Consider the following 20,860-nt stretch of genomic DNA (forward strand, 5'->3'; position numbering starts at 1 on the left):
TTCAGTTACATAATTTTAGAATATAGACTCGTAACTATATCAGTTTAGCATGGAAGCATGTTTTCAATCAGAATATTTTATTCATCCATCTCGAGATATTAAAAGTTAACCTTGAATAATATGTTTATGATGTCTTACATCGTTTTCTTTTAGGTCTTTCCTACACAGGGTATGTATGTGACAAGGCAAAAAGAGTTTCTGTCGTTCAGACGACGGATTATTACAGAACGACTTCCACAGCAGCACATGAACTTGGACACAAGTGAGTTGACTTTTGGGGCGCTATTATCCCTAGTATTTGCATTTACTTGCTTAACACCTCTGGTGCCCCTATGTTGGGTTCCTGTTTTCCACTTATTAGTGTTAGTGGCTGCCTACGTATTATTTATACCTTAATAACCAGTTCATGTTGTCATCTTTGCTCATGAGAAAACATACTTTGTGATGGTCGTAAGATGTAGAAAGTTAAATAATCAACTGACCTCATGGATTTGCGGAAAATCTTCAAACCTCTTGTTAGCGATGACATTTTCATAATACTGGTTGTTTGTTATATTGTTGTTTTTATTCTTGTGGGCTTTATTTCTGTTTTGAAAAATGTAATTATTAGCTAAGAACAATGGTGAGAGCTGCCAGATGTTAATTTATAAAGACTGTAAATTGCATGTGTTATTTAGGATAAGTATCTGTGACCTACTGAGGCTCACAACGAATCTCCTGGTCTAAATATTAAGACTATTTTATAAACCCCATAAACGACCCACTGGCGCTTCTTACATTGTATAAGCCACATAAGTGAACTAAAGAGACATATGACAAACCTTTACACAACCCTATTGTATAGTAAAAAACGCAGAAGTGATTTACATAGACTACTGAAAGACCATTGGAGCAGCCCTGCTTTATATTATTAGCTGCAGAAATGACCAACTGCGGTCTTTGTCAGACCGCTTGCCTGACACTAATCAAGGAAGTAGGCGAACATTTCCACCTAACGGAATCACTAGATTGGTCAGCTGTCCTTTCAACCCATGAGCCTCGTTTTGAAACATGATGATGACTGATGATAATATGATGCCTACTTTAATAGGAGTATATGGCATACGACATTGAAGTATTGTTAACACAGTATTATATGGATTCTTGGGAAAAGGATGATTTATATAACAGGTCTAAATCGCTTATGACAATAACATAATTTCTGAACAGGAATATATGGCATAGGACAATAGCATAATTACTGTACAGGACAATATGGCATATGCCACTAGCATAATTTATGTACAGGACAATATGGCATATGACAATAGCATAATTAATATGCATGCCTTTATGAATGTGACAATAGCATAATTACAGTACATGAAAATATGGTAAATGACAATAGCATACTTTCTGTACAGGAGTATATGGCATATGAGAATAGCACAATTACTGTACAGGACTATATGAAATATGACAATTGCATAATTACTGTAAATGACTATATGGCAAACGACAAGAGCATAATTTCTGTATATGTCTATATGGCATATGACAATAGTTAAATTAATGTACAGGACTATATGGCAAACAACAATAGCATCATGTCTGTACATGACTATATGTCATATGACAATGGTATAATTACTGAACAGGACTATATGGCATATGGCAATATCATAGTTACTGTACAAGATTATATGGCAAATGACAATAGCATACTTATTTTTGCCCACTATGTTTTAATAAAATGAAAACAGCATATTTTCAGTGCAAGACAATATGGCCTAGTCATTGCTTACTGTACAGGACTATAAAACATATGACTATAACATAATTACTGTAAAGGACTATATGGCATAAGACAATAGCATAATTTCAGTACATGACTATATGGACTATGACAATAGCATAATTGCTGTGCATAACTATATGGCAAATGACAACATTATACATTCTGTACAGCACTATATGGTTTATGACAATAGCATAATTTCTGTGTAGGACTATATGTCCTAGTCAGATGGAAGTAACATAATTACTACACAGGAATATTTGGCAAACGACACTAGTATAATTGCTGTACAGGACTAAAAGGCAAATGACAATAGCATAATTTCAGCACGGGACTATATGGCATAGTCGGATGGCAGTAACATAATTATTGTACAGGACTAAATGGCCTAGTCGGATGGCAGTAACATCATTATTGTACAGGACTAAATGGCCTAGTCGGATGGCAGTAACATAACTATTGTACATGACTAAATGGCCTAGTCGGATGGCAGTAACAAAATTATTGTACAGGACGAAATGGCCTAGTCGGATGGCAGTAACATACTTATTGTACAGGAATATATGGCCTAGACGGATGGCAGTAACATAATTATTGTACAGGGCTAAATGGCCTAGACAGATGGCAGTAATATAGTTACTGTACAGGACTATACGGGGTATGGTACACATATATTAAATCTGAGACAGTTTCTCCTTGAGTTTAGAACTATGAAATAACAAACGTTTTGATACTACTTAAAAGTTTCATGCTAGTGGTTGCTAATAACAATGCATACCATTAGGTGTTATAAGAGGAAATTTTCTTTTGAAACTTGTCAACACTTGAATGTTCCTTCATAGGAAAGTTTTTACGTTCTTTTGTATAATAATATTATTGGAAAATATTGTCATTTCCTTGTTGGCTGTCTGTATATTACTTGTTTCTGTAAGTAATTTACTTGTAATTTTTAAAGGTTAGTTGCTATAGCACATAAATGGAAGCTAAGTGCCTTTGCCAAGGACACACAGAGGTAGCCAACCTCTATAGTTACTCCTACACTTTACGACTTAAGCTACCATGCCTCCTTCCATATCTAGGCAATATTGTAGCTGTATGAATGTATGTATATCGCAAACCTTTGGTCCCTACATGCATCCAACTCTAACATGTTTCTCTAAGAGATTGTAACAAGAGCATCGGCAACATCCCGGTAAACCGCTTTGATTGGAGGGCTAAACAAGATGAGGGTAGCTGAAGGGTATTAAAACCTGAATGAGCTAGTGCTTGAATACCCAAACATGAAAAGACTAGATTAAGCAGAATGCGCAATGGAAACCTGTACATAATTCAACGGGCAGGGATGCGATTTCCACCAATGCGTTGTGGAGCACATAGAGAACTACGAGGCAGGTAGGCATCCATGGTCATCAACTGGATCCGATTCCATCTCCATTCATCTTGACTTTGTCTTGCCACTGGAACCAGATGGTCCTGGACCAAAAAGCGAGGTCGTCGACGCGCAACTCTTCCTAATTTTAAAACAAGTCTTTGCGAAGTCACTTGGCCATCCTTTTCCCAAAAGCTCTGTCACGATGGACAAGCGAAGAAGCGGCAGGTGTGGTTACACTGGCAGTAGTAAATGCAAACTCACACACACGCGGTCCAAGCCATATGGTCGTTCTACACTGACACCGAGCGTTTGTCAGTCCCCGGGACTCTACGCATCCATTTTTAGGTTTCGCACTCCTCACCTCCATGGCTTTAGGAAGGGGCCAGAGCATGTGACCTAAACATTTGCCGTTCCATCTTTTCATAGCCAGCTAACCGCGGCTTTCGTGGACCCTATATCAGCAGTCCAAACACACAAAAAACAAAATGATAATCATTCCTCTCATTGTCGACGCATGGAACATAATCACACTTTTGGACAGAAGCGATGTTGATAGACCTCAGATGATAATTACTATGATTGGTAGAGAAATAACCAAACACAATATCGACAATGCAGCCTTGAATGAAACCCGGCTTGCAGGAGATGGCTAACGTTGTGAAAGGCTACACCTTCTTTTGGAGCGGAAGAGGAAGTGAGGAGCACAGTGAGATCGGAGTTCGATTTGTAGTGAAATCTTGTGACCATGAAACTCCCCTTGTCGAACGGATGAAAGCATTTCACAATCGTCAGTACCTACGCTCCAACCATGAGCAAACCTTAAGAAGTAAAGTACTAAGTATTATATGAAGAAATTTGCACTATCATAACATCTGTTCCCAAATCTAACAAGCTGATCATCCTTCGTGACCTAGGTGCAGGAGTAGGTTCTGACATCTCCTGGGAAGGGGTCATTGAAAGGATAGGCGTGGGCTATTGCAACATTAACGGTCTTCTATTGTTTCTGACCTTCGCAGAGAATCAGCTGCTCATCACCAACATTGTTCCCCCTCTCTCCCCATAAGAGGAAGTCATGGATGCATCCCCAATCTAAGCGCTGGCGTCTCAGCGAATACGTGATAGTCAGGACGTAGGGCAGACAGGATGTACGGGTGACCAAGTCAATGTGTGACGCAGAATGTTAGACTGAGTACCGCCCTACAGTCTCCAAACTAAACATCCGTATCCAACCAGAGATATGGCCTCAAGACAAGTAGATTCCCAAACGGCTAAACATCGCCAAGTTGAAGAACTCCAGCTCCAAACAGTGCTTTGTCAGCACTCTGGTAAACCGTCTTCAATCCACCCCGCTGGACACCAAGAATATGTAGTCAGACTGGGCGACAACAACAGTATCCTTCTCCAGAAAACACAGAGACTCGCTTTACGAGAATTGCGACATCAGTCAGTGGTTGGCTGAAAAACATTACCCCACAAAGGATACCTATATGGTCCAATGTCCACCTAAGCATAATATACATTCAATAACATCCGTAAGACTGTTCGACCCAAACTAAGGCAAATGCAGGATTCTTGGCTGAGTAACAAAGCTGATGAGATCCAAAGCGACACTGAAAAGTATGATATGAAGACGTTTCACGACGCTCTCAATTAAGTCCATAGCCTCTCATCATCAGTATCATCCCCTCTCCTCAGTGCAAACAAAATCATGCTTATCACTATGAGAAGATTAACGAATGGTGAGCAGGACACTTCAGTATCCATCAGTGATAAAGCCATTGGTCATTTGTACTATGTTCTAGTCCGTGAATCACTGCCTGACCCACCAACGATGTTTAAGACATATAAAGTGTTAATCTGCTCTCTAGCGGCAAGGACGTTGTTTCAGTTCATGTGGCAGAAAGAGATCATAACACAGGAATTCAATGATGCTTCTATCATACACACGAATAAGCGCAGAGTGAAACCTCAGGCATATTACAATATATTTGCTCTCCATAACAGACAAGATATTCTCCAGGGTACCCCTGAATGGTGTCACATCACACCTTGACCAAAGATTCCTGATAGAGAGTCATTGTGGATTCCTGAAAGATAGCGGAGTCATCGACATGGTGTTTACTGATAGGCAGTTGCAAAACATGTACCAGGAGAAGAACGCTGACCTATTGTCTACATATGGAGACCTGACAAAGGCCTTCTAAACTGTTAGTAGAGCGGGCCATTCGAACAGCAAGACCAAATACTGATGCCCAGAAAAAGGTATCCACATAGTGCAGCAATTCCACAATGGCATGGAAATTAGAGTCAGGGACAATGGTAATACGTCTGAACTCTTTCTTGTCTCGAGCGGAGTGAAACAGGGCTGTCTACTAGCGCTGACATATTGTAGTCTCATGCTGTATGTCACGCTTACTGATGGCGTCAGAGATGGTGACGTGGGAATCAGCATCAGATACCGAACCGATGGCAAACGGTTCATCTTCAGGAGGCTTCAAGTAAAAACTAAGGTTACGAAATACATCGTTCGAGACTTACTATTTGCTAAAGAATGCAACCTCAATGCTGGCTCTGAAGATGGCATGCAACACAGAGTCGACAATTCGCTGATGATTGCACAAAGTTTGGTCTTACGATGTGAGCAAAAATTTATGTAATGTATCAGCCAGCAGATGGGAAACCGTATGTTCAGCCAAAACAATCACAATCAATGGGAACAAACCGAGTGCAGTGAGTAGGATCATCTATCGCGGCAGCACTCTGTCTCAGAACGTCTTCATCCATAGCGAGATTAATGCCAGGATTACAAAGGCCAGCACAGTCTTGGCAGACTACACGCCAATGTCTTGAACAGAAGAGGCATTTGTCTACAGACAAAAATAAAGGTATACAGACCAGTACTAGTCCCTACGCTACTATACGTCTGCGCAACCTGGACAATGTACCAGTGCCACATAAAGAAGCTGAACAAATTCCACACAACGTTCCTCAAAAGACTCATCAACATCATGTAGCAAGACAAAGTCCCGGATAATGAGGCCCGTGTCTAAGCATGCACATAATTCACACCATCCAGTCACAGTTGCGATGGGCAAGCCATATAGCCCGCATGCCAGACCACTGACTTTTGAAAAGACTATTTTAGGCCAGGCATAAGCAAGGAAAACGCTCTAAACGAAGCCAGAGGAAACTATACAAGGACATCTTAACGACGTGATTTAATTATTTTGGCATAAGGACTGTCACGAGGGAGCAGACCGCTCAGAACAGATGGGTGTGACGATCCTTCACCAGTAAAGGCGTTGCAGCTTGTGAGGCCAGAAGAGTAACATAGGCAGGTCAGGAATGCCCGATTCGGTGACCACATATCCGCGTTGCTACCATCTTCTGTTCATAATGCCATGGAACATTTACGGTGTACATCGACCTCTACAACCTGCGTACCCACAAATAATGGATTACTAAAGTGTTCCTCGTCGTCTTGAAAGACAAACTCATGAAGTATGTATGTATGTATGTATGTATGTATGTATATATGTATGTAGGTATGTAGGTATGTATGTAGGTATGTATGTACGCGTTTATATACATACATATATATATATATATATATATATATATATATATATATATATATATATATATATATATATATATATATATATATATTTGTGTATGGGTGTGTGTGTAAACCTGTTGTAGCTTACCGGAAACCAAAATTCCTCAAGGACATCCTAGTCAGGGCGAAGCCAACGCAAATGACTAATAAAGATTACCCTAGTCAATCTGGCCCCTGTGGTGATAAAAGGTGTAAAGCCTGTCAACATATTATAGAGACCAGGATATTTCCTAGCACAGTGATTAGAGAAAGGCTAAACATACATGTTCCAAACAAAACGTGCAAAACAGGGAAAGTAATATATCTCATCACACATAAGATATGTAGCCTTCGGTGTGTCGTAGAAAGTGAAAAGCTACAAAGAAAGATCAACCTTCATAGATCTATAACAATGAAATATCCGGGGAAAAATTGCGCTTGCATAAATGTACATAAAACAACGCATGTCGTTATCGCTCATCGATTTATAGGTCAGTAAGAGTGTTCTTCGCAACGGGTTAAAATACACTAGTTGAGTCATAGTGGATTTAAAGGTTTAATTCCTGTTGAAACAGCCATGTAAAGTTTTGTGCTTGCCTTTGAAAAAGACTCATTAAGACTCGAAAGCACTCAGGATAGTTAGATACTAGTTTTACACTGTTCATTGTCAATTTATTGCATATATATATATATATATATATATATATATATATATATATATATATATATATATATAATTTTGAAGCACTGGAATTAGCTGGTTCTATTTGCTTCCTGTTAGATACCACCTGACGTAATCTGATGAATAACCTCCAGTTTTAAATATGTGACGTTGGGGTTAACATATCTTTTTTCCTGCTTTCTGTTGGGGAAACACTATTAGGCGATAGTGGATTGACAGTCAACGCGCTTGGTATAGTCATGAGCATTTCTTGCTTGCTATTTTTAGTCTTGGAGCAGTCCACGACGGTGAATGGAATGCCACAGCTTGTAAGGCCGAGGACTCCTTCATTATGGCTCCCAATTACGCAGATTTCGACCCAGCCCAGCCATACTCCAGAAATCCATGGATATTCTCCAATTGCTCAGTGGAACTATTCAAGGAGACATTGAAACACAAGTATGTTCAATAAATGTGTATGTGTGTGATTTGGATTTTTAACGTAGCTTTAAATAAATTAAGTCTTATCGCTACCATGTCTTCAGTGTGACATTTTGTAGTGATGTCTAGCACTGGGGCATCATGCCGCAGACATGTAGCATGATGTTCCACCCAGTCACATTATCCTGACACCAGGCCGACCAGTCCTAATACCATCCTCTTAATGCTGAGCGCCAAGCGAGGCAGCTGTTAGTACTATCCAATAAATATCGACGCTGACAGAATTATATATTTTGAATTCGTTTCATAAATCCTTCGATACGAATGACTGAACTAATCAAGAGCCGCTTATGAGGAACCTAATTTTACGTACCGACTTGGGGAGAACCGGTCGGTTTGGAAACTCAGCGAATTTAATGGAATGTTGGAATAATGAATAAAATTGATATCGTTGTCTCGTGAGAAGGGAATAACTCCTGACATATCTGTCTGAGTGTACAAGGATCCATTTTTGGTCCATTTGTATTTTAGTGAAACTGTGTAGTTGTAGGCAGATGTGAAGGTGTGTGAATAGGTAGATAGGATAGGCAGATACAAAGGTGTGTACGTGGGTCCCCTTCATATCTATCTACTATCATTGTTATCAGTACTTTTTCCCATTTCAGAACTTGTCTGAATAATATAGGCGTTGTTTTCAACTCCGCGGAATGGACAAATTATACCGTGAGACTGCCAGGAGAGGTATATACCCCTGATGAGCAGTGTGAGTTCATTAATGGCCACGGTTCTGCTTTCTGTGGGGTACGTAAACTTTGTGTTTGTAAATGTGTGCGAGTGAGAGCATAGCCCCATTTTCCTGCATGATTACAACTGCCCAACTGACTTAAATTCGTTTTCTTTCTCTAATATAGCCTAAGTGAAAATTACTTGAGATGATTACATTTTTGTTTAAACTACGTCAGTATAATAATAAAGAATCCAAATTTTCTAGTACATTTCTAAAGTGAAAACATGCTGCTGAAAGTTTAATTAAGATAAATGGTATACAAAGGTATACAATGTACAAAAAACGTACAGTATTGCCGTTAGTGTTCACTTTATATATATAAATAATTCTAAAAATAAACTGAAAACGGTTCCTCGTGACTACAATATATATATATATATATATATATATATATATATATATATATATATATATATATATATATAGATGACATGGAACCGTTTTCAGTAACGATCTATGTTGCTTCTTCTTCATCGGGCTGAAAGAATGACACTGAATATGTTGTGGAACCTGTGTGTTTTAAACTATTTAGCATTTATAACTGTAATGTTTCGATGATGACAGTTTTTCAAGGCCAACGAACGGATAACACAGGATCTACAAACTCAAACCATAGTGAGGAAATTACTCTTCGCGACATTTTGAGCCCAACTCAATAGATAGAGCCTATTACTTGGAATCTAAAGCTTGTATTATCACGACATGTTAATTGATGTGTTAGACATTAAGCAATACCTAATAACTGAAGGAAATAACAGATGACCGTCATATTTCACGATCCTTGGTGACACTAAACTGACGTAAGTAACTCTACGAGTAACTGCCGATAGACGTTTGTTATGCAGATTTGTGTCCTGAGATAACGTTTCTGTGCTGATGTCAGTACTCGCGTAACCAAAAGGTCATACAACCATTACTGATACACTCTGATCATCATCTGTTATTGCATACTAGTATAGTCCCATTACAATTATTCATAGATTTGTCTTAATATTTGATACATACGGGTAAACAGAAAAGAACGGTTCTTGCTTTCAATAGAAATCGTCATTAAAGCCTTGTCAGAAAAAAAATTATGTATCTAACATGAATAACATAAGCTGTACAGATTTGTTGTGCTTAAGTTAGGGTCTAATATAAATAACGACACCTGTGCTGATATGCTGTGTTCCAGTTTGCGTGTAACATAAGTAACATAATCTGTGTTGATTTGTCGCATTCAATTTAGTATCTAACATAACTTGCATAACATGTGCTAATATGCTGTGTTCAAGGTAGTCTCTAACATAACTAACTTAACCTGTGCTAATATGCTGTGTTCAAGGCATTCTCTAACACAACTAACTTAACATGTGCTAATATACTGTGTTCAAGGTAGTCTCTAACATAACTAACTTAACATGTGCTAATATGCTGTGTTTAAGGTAGTGTGTAACGTAAGTAAAAAAACAATACTTTTTTCTATATATAGTAGCATTATTTATTCGTACAGACCCTTTGTAATTAATACGCATTTGTATTGGTGAAGTTTTTATGAGCACAGTTTTCTGAGCCATTCAAAAGTATCTTGAGATACATAGAAGAGACAACCTTTGTTTCTTTACTTGATAAGCTGTGTGTTATCTGTCACATTTTGAGCGGCCCCTCAATTCCTTAGATATAGTATTAATACTTGGAATCTAAACCAGATATAATCATTCCATGGCATGTTATTTGATGTTTAAGACATTTAAAAGTATCTAATAACCATCATATATAAGCATGGCATGACGCTTTAGTTGATGCCTTAGACATTAAGATTTGGCTGGCGTTATCAAGGGAATGACCTCCCTCAATTTTAAAGTCTGGTGGGAGTGGCTAGATAGATTATCATCAGAGAGCTGAGCAAGAAAATTAGGAATAAATAATGCAATACGAGCCCCCCTTACACCAGAAAAAAAATAACAATATTTAATCAACAGCAATTACTAGCGGAAACTCCAATTCAAGCTAAGTTATGTAGACAGAATTTAAAGCAGTGTCTAATTTGGATTTATGTCATCATAATAACGATTGTTGAAAAGAGCACAATGACCACGACTGATTGCATTATCTTCCTCTCTTGACCCGTGTATTGCGTCTTCCTATTCTTTTGTCTCCCTATTCTGAACGCTTAATCTCTGATGGACTTCTTGGTTTTTTATTCTGAATACGTCATTTATTTCCGGACTTCTGAATTCCATCTTTGGACTGTCATGTCTTTCCCAGAACGTTGTTTCCTTAAAGGACGAAATCACCCTAAATCTCTATACGTATCACTTTCGATGCGTACATAAAATGTCCTCACTTAGGTTACTCAGAGCATAACTAGCTATCCAAACACTGCATAAATCGTGACCTAATTCGATAGATTATCACTCTCTTCACAGCGACTGACCATTAATTAACATATGAGCGGTGTATCTAACATTACTGTATCTCGTAACCTACGCTACTACATGATTGACTACTATTGCATTAAATTCCACAAAATTCTAGCTCACAGCAATCCGTAACCCACAAGATTGTTTAAATATTACAAAGTCAGTTATAACATGGGATTATCGTTAACTCAAGATAATCAGTATCGTCCTAACAGACAAAGGAAATTATTTAATACAATCCCATGAAATCCTACACATATGAAAATTTGGATGCCATGCAATCCGTCAAGTCTGTCAATGAACTAGTAACTGTAAAATTAAAGAGATAAATTGCATAACAGCTCTAGCATCAACAGATTTCCATGAAATTGAATAAACAATACATAATAGTCATATCAACACATTTCCATAAAACAAACGATCAAAAATTTTAAAAAAATGGTAAAACTTAAAATTGCGTGCTTTAGTTCTGTTCTTGTTTAGAAATTGTGCGTTCTAGTTCTAAAACCTGTCTTTTCCTATAAGACAGCCGCCGTGTCCCCTTTTCAAGTTTAACATTAACATTAATTTAAAATTGCATACCTTAATGCTGGGGGCCCCGAGTGGCCGAATGGTCTAAAGCTCTCACCGTTAAGGATCACTCCCATCTCACCTCTGTCTGTGTGGGTTGGAGTCTCGAGTTCAGCCAATGTGGATATGTGAGAAAGCTTGCCGGTAGCTTCTCGTGCGTCGGTGGTTCTTTCCGATGTTTTCCCGGTTTCTTCTTCCACCATTATTACTGGCTGTCATGTATAGCCTACCTTGTGCTGGAAAATGGCGTTAAACTCTACTACAACAACTACAACACTTAATGCTGTTCTGTTTCAGAAATTGTGCGTCATAACACTACAACCTGTCATTTTTTATAAGACAGCCACCTTGTCCCCTTTTCTTGTTTAACGAGGAAAGCACTATTCATTTTAGGCTTCTTCGGCTCCAACGATATCCTCTCTCGGTGTTTTCAAACTAAAGAATTTCGACCCAGGTCGTCATTTTAAATTCACATTACTTCCAAAGTGTATGCCTTAATTTATTCTTACCAATCGTACGCAGCAATTCCTACATTTTCCAAAGGATAATAATTTTTTCCGTCAGATTTTGGAAAACCTAGAATCTCTGAGCTATGTTGCATATCAATTTTCATTTCAAAAATGATTATTGACCTATTAGGCGGTTATGGTTGGTGTCCCAAATGTTGACTTTCTCAGGACAACGTTGCAATGCCATGGTCAACTTTCAATGAGTCGTAGATGTTGGCCTTTCACGTTTAACACTGACATGTGGTGGAGGAGTTAAGCAGAAACGTAGAAGTGACCAATCACAAAGACTTTTCTGGCTTAAATATGATAACAGTTTAATGCTCAATGCATTCAACCTTTAGGTTCAAAACTATGGAAAATTCGACACTTTACATGTGCATTACGAAGTAGCTGCATAGTAACTGAATGAAACACCAGAGTACCACCATTTTGGACGAAGCACAGTGACACTAAACTGGAGTAAGTGGCGCTATGAGTAACTGCCAATAGACGTTTTGCTATATAGGTTTGTTCCCTGAGATAACATTTCGATAGGAAGCCAAAACTCGCTTAACCCGCGTGGTCCTTAGTAATTTATAATTTCCATATTACCCTGAATAAACCTATAACATGTTATTGCATACTGAAAATATTTACTTGTTGTTCTTAATTTCCTCATACATGCGAGTATACAGCTAAGAACATTGTTTGCATTCAGTAGAACTCATCAATAAAAGCTAAACACTAGCCGCGATACTGCAGGTTTCTTAGACAAATCCAATAGTTGATATTCCACAAGTGTATGATAGGTTACGTTTCTTAAGCATTTCAACGAGTTCATTATGATGCAGCTATTAACAATAGAAAGTGTTGTGTTTCCAACATAAATAGCATAACCAGTGCTGGTATGCTGTTTTCAAGGTAGTTTCTAACATAACTAACATAACCTGTGCTGATATACCGTGTTTAAGGTATTGTGGAACAAAAGTAACATAACCTATGCTGATAAACTATTTTCAAGTCAGTGTCTAACATACTGATCATACGTGCTAATATTATATGATACTAACATAGCCTGTGTTGATATGCGTATTCAAGGTAGTGTCGAACACAATTAATATAACCCCTTGAGCTGATTTTTGTGTGCAAGGTAGTGTCCAACATAACAAGCAAACCTATTCTGATATAGTGTGTTCTAGTTACCGTCTAACGTAACTAACGGTCTCGACTGATTTGTTTGTTCAACGTAGTGTCAAACATAATTAACATAACCTTTGCTGATATGCTGTGTTCAATTTTATGTCTAATACAACTAACATCCTGTGCTAATGTGCTGCATTCAAGTTAGCCTAAGGATGCCAACATAACCTATACTATTTCGTTGTGTTCAAGTTAGCGTTTAACATGACTACAATAACCAGTTCTGATATGATGTGTTCTAGGTAGTGTCTGATAAAACTAACATACGCATATCTATATTTTTGTAACTCCAGGAACATGATTTTATTTAGCTTTTGTAATTTGTCTTCATGGTTGTAAATTGTCAATTGTACGGAATATGATTAGTTATGTTTCGCCTTCATTGAATAGGGTCTGTTAAGAGCTTACAATTATGTAGGATCTATAAATAGATGACTACGTATGTGTTGACAATTACTGCTCCTTTCTAGTACTTAATTTGTGACCGTAGCCTTTCAGAATCGTAACATAAATTTGGGTTTATGATTTGGTTCCTGAGTCATATCGATAGAGGATGTGGAATGAAACTGCAGAAAAGCAAAAGACCGACACCCTATATAAAAAGCATGAAAATTTGATAGGTTGTGCATATCTATAAAGATTAATAAAACTAATAAAAAATAAAAAAACTGAGGCAACTCATATTAGTCGAAGAGTTAAAGAACTGCAACCAATGTGACGTCAAACTTTACCATAATGAACAAAGGATAGATATTTCAGAAAATGTTGCTCGTACAGTTGATAAATGCGCTTTGGCTCAAAAAGTTTAAGTTTCAATAAACTTTCCTCTCAGCAAGAAATCAAATCAGTCTGAAGCGAGTACCTGCAAATTTCAATCTGGTAGAGCAAGAAGAAATCAAAGTTTAATATGACTGATTAGAAATCCTTATGTCTTCCTACGTGCACTTCTTGCAATAAAATAGGGAATGTTTGTTCTGATTGCTTTAAGCTAAAACAATAAGCAGCATGAAACGACGGATCAGTTCCAGTTCTTCTAGTTCCTCATATTTTAAAGGCATGGTCTTGTATTGGAAAATACATTTGTATGGTTAAACAAACCTGAGTCTGATTCTGTTATGGAGAAGTACGAACCCTTAATGTCGAAATCTTGTATATCACTTACTGGTGATTCGCGCAATCCTATCCTAATTAAAATATTAAGGGACAAGTAAGCTTCTCAATGGCCTTTATTTTAAGGTAATTTGCCTTTGTCTGAGAAGTTCTCTTCACCTCAAAGTGTTGTTTAATTCAAACTCCTTTTAAGCATGTTAATTTAACATAAAACTTAGTTTCATGTCCATTGAATATCGTTACTGTAAATCCTTGGTGCATTGAGGGTGGTCATTAATTGCTAGACAATGACCGAGACGGAAATAAGTTTTTTTTTATAGTTAATTTATGTTTATCAAAAGAATACTCCTATTGAAAATACAGTCCATGTTTTATATCCTGCTCATGCAGTCAAGAGTATGGGAAAAAGAGCTTTTGATAATGAACTTGATCAGGAAATTATTATTTTGGTTGACACATGTATTGGTAAGTCTTTTGATGAAGTCACCTTTGGTCCTGTTTCTGAAACATCAAAAGGTATTAATTATTGTGATCGTCTTTTAACAACCCATTCATGTATTTCTTATCAGGGTGATAAACGATAATCTCTTGTCGTCGAGGACGAAAAATGTCCGGAGATCTGTTTTGTTTTTGAGGGCTATTATATAAGCTGACGCACAGGTGCCAAGTTGCTAATTGTTTTGATAAATTGGGTCCTTATGATAAAATGAAGACCACCTGATGTACCCGTTGGTGATGAGTGTTCAGCGAGCTTTCAAATTGTGGTTCCTAAATCATATTGATAGGAAATTCATAGTATATCCAACGAAACTCCCTTCGCTGGTCATAATAGTCACTAAAATAAGTCGTATTGGTAGGAAATTGAAAGTGATGTTTCCAAGTATTGTACATCTAGTTTTATTTGTCAATTGGCAAATTTTAGTTCGTTTGAGCTATTTTTTATGGAGCATTGTGTCCAGGGACCTGTGGATTCCCTTCAAGAAAAACTTCTTTTATTAGAGGATCTGAACATTAACCTTTCAGATCATATCTTTGATTGTGAAGTAGTAAGACATTATCTTCTGTGCACTCAGGCTAAATCACAATTGAGACAGTACAAAGCTACAATTGTAAGAACTTGTCAACCTGATGATAAAGTTCTGTTACCTCCTGTCATTACTTCAAAATCTTCTTTGTGTTAAATAGTATGGTCATTATACAGTTACAAAAGCGATACTAGGATACTGAAACAGAAATAACTCAGTCCCGAGTTATGTAAATATGTTTAGGGGATATATTGATCGAGATAGCTCTCTAAATCATTCAAAAAATTTAGGCGCTCCTGTGCCTCAGCGAAACTTTAAATATTGACATACAGCTGGAAGGTAGTGATTTTATTTCTCAGTGGGTGTGTGTGTGATATGGATTATTAACGGAACTTAAAAATATTTCAGTCATATTGCTACGATATCTGCCGTGTGGCAGTTTATAATGATGTCTGGTACTTGGTCATCATGCCGCAGACATGTAGCATGATGTTCCACCCAGTCACACTATTCTGACACTAAGCCGACCAGCCCTAACACTAACTCTAAATGCTGAGCGCATAGCCAGGCAGCTGTCAATTTTTGTAAGGCTTTGGAATGATTCGGCCTGGGTTCGAATCCGCGACATACCGCATCCAAGCCTGACGTTCTAACCACCAGGACACCGTAGCGGTCTTTAGTTATTTCTGCTACTTAGATTGTTGCCATATAATTGTATCACATAACCAGTATGTATATGATGTGATTATGGTTATGCTTACATAACTAACGTAACCAGTGCTGATATGCTGTGTTCAAGTTAGTGGCTATAATAACGTATACCTAATGTGTTAGATATGATGTGCGTGAGAGGGTGAGGATGGACAGTCAGTGAGTCTGCAGCTCCCTCAGGAAATATGCAAGATCTGGTACCATTTAGCACTTTAGAAATATTGTCCTCTATCCGGGTTTGTGGATTTTACAATGTATTAATTTACAGGTGCTTTAGTCGAAAATAATAATGAGGAACCTTTTGTGACTGGATTAAAAGCTCACTCAACCTGATCTTTACTTTATATTTTTAAAACAAAAGCTTAGTTCGCACAATTCTGAAATATGGGCATGTAGCATACACGGTACATGATTTTCACTCTGTCCTGTAATCAGTAGAATCGATATTATAACGGCAAAACCATTTTAATTCTTCTGGGTATCTCAGATCATTCTTTCTCCCATTATATATCCGACCGTAATCGCAATTTTTGCCCTCGATATGAGTAGATTTTATTCTTTTGCAAGGCAAGTGAATTATTATTGCGAAGTCAGTTAAATTATAATTACAAGTTCAAGTAATGTTTTAGTACACAGGTAAGTAAAGTATTATAAAGAAATATGTCAACGTACCTTGTTCAGAATTAATAATGTATGTAAATCGATGCACAAAATGAACACATACTAAATGTGTTGGAAATCATATTCGATTTTAAAGCCATTCATTACTAACGGGGATGACGGTGAACATCGGTGAAATTAACTAAGGAAAACTATTGTCCTGTACCGCACTAAAGCCGTACCACTCTCCCCGCCCCTCAAGATTGGGTAATTGTTACAAATAAATCACTCAATGAACGAGAATAACCTTTAATGAGAAAATAGTCTAGTCTGACCAAAGCATCAATTTATTATAGTACTTACGAGTTTAACTTCGCTTTTGTAAGTCGTCGCTCCCTAAACTTTAATCTCTCATTAAGTTGTACCCATGCCGTTCTATGCAATGCAAAGTGAATATTTTAAGGGATCTTACGGTATTTTGAATTTTAATCCCATGTGGTCCTAAACGTGTTGTCACAAATCCAAAAGAATCAGGTGTTTCGAATGAATTGCAGTGGTGCTGCAAATACATTTCAATCTTAAATCTGCTGATGTGCAAACAGTTTGAAATGTGCTATCGTGCCAACAGTCTCGATGTATCACAGTAAATTGGGTTAACTAAGGCATCACAGAAGTATACGGTGTTGGGTGAACTGTGTTGACTAGTAAAAGGCATGAAAGAAGGATGGTATTGGGTTAAGTAAGGCATCAAAGAAGGATACGGTGTAGGGTGAACTGTGTTGACTAGTAAAAGGCATGAAAGAAGGGTGGTATTGGGTTAACAAAGGCATCAAAGAAGGATACGGTGTAGGGTGAACTGTGTTGACTAGTAAAAGTCATGAAAGAAGGATGGTATTGGGTTAACTAAGACAGCACAGAACGATACGGTGTTGGGTGAACTTTGTTGACTATTAAAGGCATGAAAGAAGGATGATATCGGGTTAACTAAGGCATCACAGAAGTATACGGTGTAGGGTGAACTGTGTTGACTTGTAAAAGGCATGACAGAAGTATGGTATTGGGTTAACTAAGGCATCACAGAAAGATACTGTGTGGGGTGAACTGTGTTGACTAAATTGAATTAACCATGGATTATCTAATAACTATTTGATTTCAACCTGAAACGAGTTTTCTCTTATAATAATGTAACCATTTACACTGCATTTGAAGTTATGGTGCCTTTATATCATTTATCTTAAAAAAGGGAATGTCCTTCAAATACAACTATGTGGAAATAATGCAGCATATTGTGAGTGTTTTACATGGTTTTTATTTCAAGTAAAATTCGTATAACTGACATGATGGAGTTTGGGGCGTTTTATTAATGCGCTATCGTTAGTTGAAAGATGCACACGTACCCACACGATGAGAATATTTGGACTAGCTTGTAGGGTTAGTGAATCCTGAAGCATTCCAAGCTGTTCGTCTTTTTTCTTTTTAAGGTTGTAAACGCCAATATATGTCTCTTCATGAAATGTACAGACCCAGTAAAGAAGGAGTGTATGACGACATATTTCAGTGCAGATAGAGGAACAACGTGTGGAACACATAAGGTAATCTCTTACTCCGTCTCTTTCTCTCCCATACTGCCTTTAAAGGTTGTAACAAGCTCATTACACGGGTCGTTTTGTCTGAAAAAGTACTTGCCATAATAAATATTATTAATTACTGTGTACTATGAATACTATTAAGTTTTGCTAATAACACTGTCCAGTGTTCTTTACCACGATTTATACTTAAACATGGTCATTTAGTCAGCTTAATGTGCTTCCTTGTAAATCAGTCAAATTAAGAACAGGCATGTTGCTATTGGTGCAAAAATGATTCATTAGTGCTTTCTTTTCTTCAAATATAGATAAACATTTTTTATTGCAGTGGTGCAAGGAGGGACAGTGTGTTTCGAAATCTTCGTAATAGGTGAGTACATACTCAGTAATAGGTGAGTACATACTCAGTAATAGGTGAGCACATACTCAGTAATAGGTGAGTACATACTCAGTAATAGGTGAGTACATACTCAGTAATAGGTGAGTACATACTCAGTAATAGGTGAGTACATACTCGTAATAGGTGAGTACATACTCAGTAATAGGTGAGTACATACTCAGTAATAGGTGAGTACATACTCAGTAATAGGTGAGTACATGCTCAGTGTCAGAGCCACTGCGCCATAAAAAACATTCCTACAAGACTCGGTATCATATGAATGCAAGTTTGAACCCTGATTAGCCAAAGTCAGGCAACCATGGTGGTTCACACTGCAAAGCACTTCGGTTATTCCTTCTGCTTGTGCATGTTATAACCCGTCATGTATTGTTTCTCTAAATACCATATAAATAAAATACACCTTTATGAATTATTTAGGAATGAAACTATACCCATCAGTTCAGTTCTTAATTATGTTTTGAATCTATGGTCTTAAACTATATAACAGAAAAGATGAAAAAGCAACAAGTTTGTTACCTTTCAACAAAAAAATTATTTCCGTTGAATACGAAGAGAAAATTAAAAGAGAAGAACTTACAGTATGGTGAATTATATACCAAATAGTAATAAAGTTGTAAAACAAGTCAAAACGTATAGAGTATTTTGAATGAATTCCCGTGGTGTTCTGAATGAATTCTAACCTTGATTGTGCTTATGTACCAATACCTTGGAGTATTGCTCATTTACTATTAGTCTTGATGCATTATAATGTTATAGTTTAAAATGTTTTTAAATGAATTCACAATAATCCTAAAATAGTGACTTAGTCCTAGCATGTTAATGAGATATTTGTAATAAATCTAATGTCAACAGCCTTAATATAAATTTTTTGACAGAATAAAATGTCTAAGATAAGGGTCAAAAGTTCATTTACATCAACAAGATCAGGTCTGTTATTATAGATTCATTAACAAATATGACAAACATCAGATAGACTATGAATTCACGAGGAGAAAGCAATGACCTAAATTCAGATATCAGGTTAACATGTTTACCTACAAGTAATAATTATCTTAAAATATATATAGAATAACATGCAACAATTAGCTTTGAAACATGTTGTTAAGTCATGTAGACCTAAACTACTGTCCTCGATTATGTGCAAAGTCTAATCACACAAGACAAATTAAATATACATAACATTAGTCAAACATTAGTCAAACATTATAATTCTATGTCTTTTGATTGTAGTTATGAGCATTGATGTGATGACGGTGAAAATGACGACGATGATCATGACGTGATGATTATTTTTCATTGTATGCTCTTAGTTCATTAAAAGATTTTGAAATGAGTCTTTCCCCAAAAGGTAAATTGGGTAATTGTTATTAAAACAAACTTTGTATTTTACAGGTTCATACTGCAATGTGTCACAAAAGCCAAGTAGAGAATCAGCAACATTACTACACTCCCGAGCTCAATGAGATACTCTGAAAACTGCCTATGTATTTTATATATATATATATATATATATATATATATATATATATATATATATATATATATATATAATGTTTTGAAACGGTTTTACTAGTAATGATTTGCAATCAACAATGTATAATGCATTCTTAAAAAGTCACGAAAAAGTATGCATTCTTATGTACAATATGTATTTGATGCCTTAATGACATACTATCTTATATTCTCACCAGATTAAATGTTTACAAAGCATACCTTGCTTGTTACCCTTGTTTTTTGTCTGTTTGACTTGACATTCTTTGTCAGTCTCTCCCATACTGGTTTAACTTTGTATTAATTTACAACAGTTTTTGAAACAGTCCAATTAACAAATGCGATTTGTCATGTCTAATGAATAAATCTCTGAGAATTCTTTGCAATCTCACCCAATATAGATGGCTTATTTTAGCTCCTACTTGACAAGTTCAAACCTAAATTGGCTTTTTGCCTTGAAGGTCAAGGTGGACTTTAAATGGTATTTGTCCTTGAAGGAGAAGGTCGAACTGAATTGGAGGTATTCTTGAAGGACAATGTAAACGTGCATTGGTCCTGAAGAGGCTAGTATGTTTGATACCGAACATTTACTTTGAAGAATACCAAATATGCTAGGATAGCTCCATCAATTGCTTCTGGAT

At 36.9% G+C, this 20,860-nt stretch overlaps 1 protein-coding gene across 1 annotated transcript; it reads left to right on the forward strand.

Annotated features, from left to right (window-relative positions):
• Positions 1 to 7,679: 7,679 nt before the first annotated feature.
• LOC149779702 (A disintegrin and metalloproteinase with thrombospondin motifs 19-like) lies at positions 7,680 to 20,241 on the forward strand. Its single transcript, XM_089938668.1, has 5 exons — positions 7,680 to 7,867; positions 8,515 to 8,650; positions 18,224 to 18,334; positions 18,657 to 18,698; positions 20,121 to 20,241. Exons 1-4 carry the CDS (start codon positions 7,761 to 7,763, stop codon positions 18,693 to 18,695), a joined length of 393 nt encoding a protein of 130 aa, XP_089794794.1. The 5' UTR covers positions 7,680 to 7,760; the 3' UTR covers positions 18,696 to 18,698; positions 20,121 to 20,241.
• Positions 20,242 to 20,860: the final 619 nt, after the last annotated feature.

The sequence above is a fragment of the Sinohyriopsis cumingii genome, chromosome 17 (genome assembly GCF_028554795.1).
Source record: "Sinohyriopsis cumingii isolate HCF-2022 chromosome 17, ASM2855479v2, whole genome shotgun sequence".
In the NCBI taxonomy this organism is placed as follows: Eukaryota; Metazoa; Mollusca; class Bivalvia; order Unionida; family Unionidae; genus Sinohyriopsis; species Sinohyriopsis cumingii.

What these genes read in the sequence shown, in the direction of transcription:
- LOC149779702 (XM_089938668.1), top strand. Translation starts at nt 7,761, where the DNA reads ATGGCTCCCAATTACGCAGATTTCGACCCAGCCCAGCCATACTCCAGA. An exon ending in AAGGAGACATTGAAACACAA is followed by an intron (nt 7,868 to 8,514) that starts GTATGTTCAATA and finishes TTCCCATTTCAG; the next exon opens with AACTTGTCTGAATAATATAG. An exon ending in ACGGTTCTGCTTTCTGTGGG is followed by an intron (nt 8,651 to 18,223) that starts GTACGTAAACTT and finishes TTTCTTTTTAAG; the next exon opens with GTTGTAAACGCCAATATATG.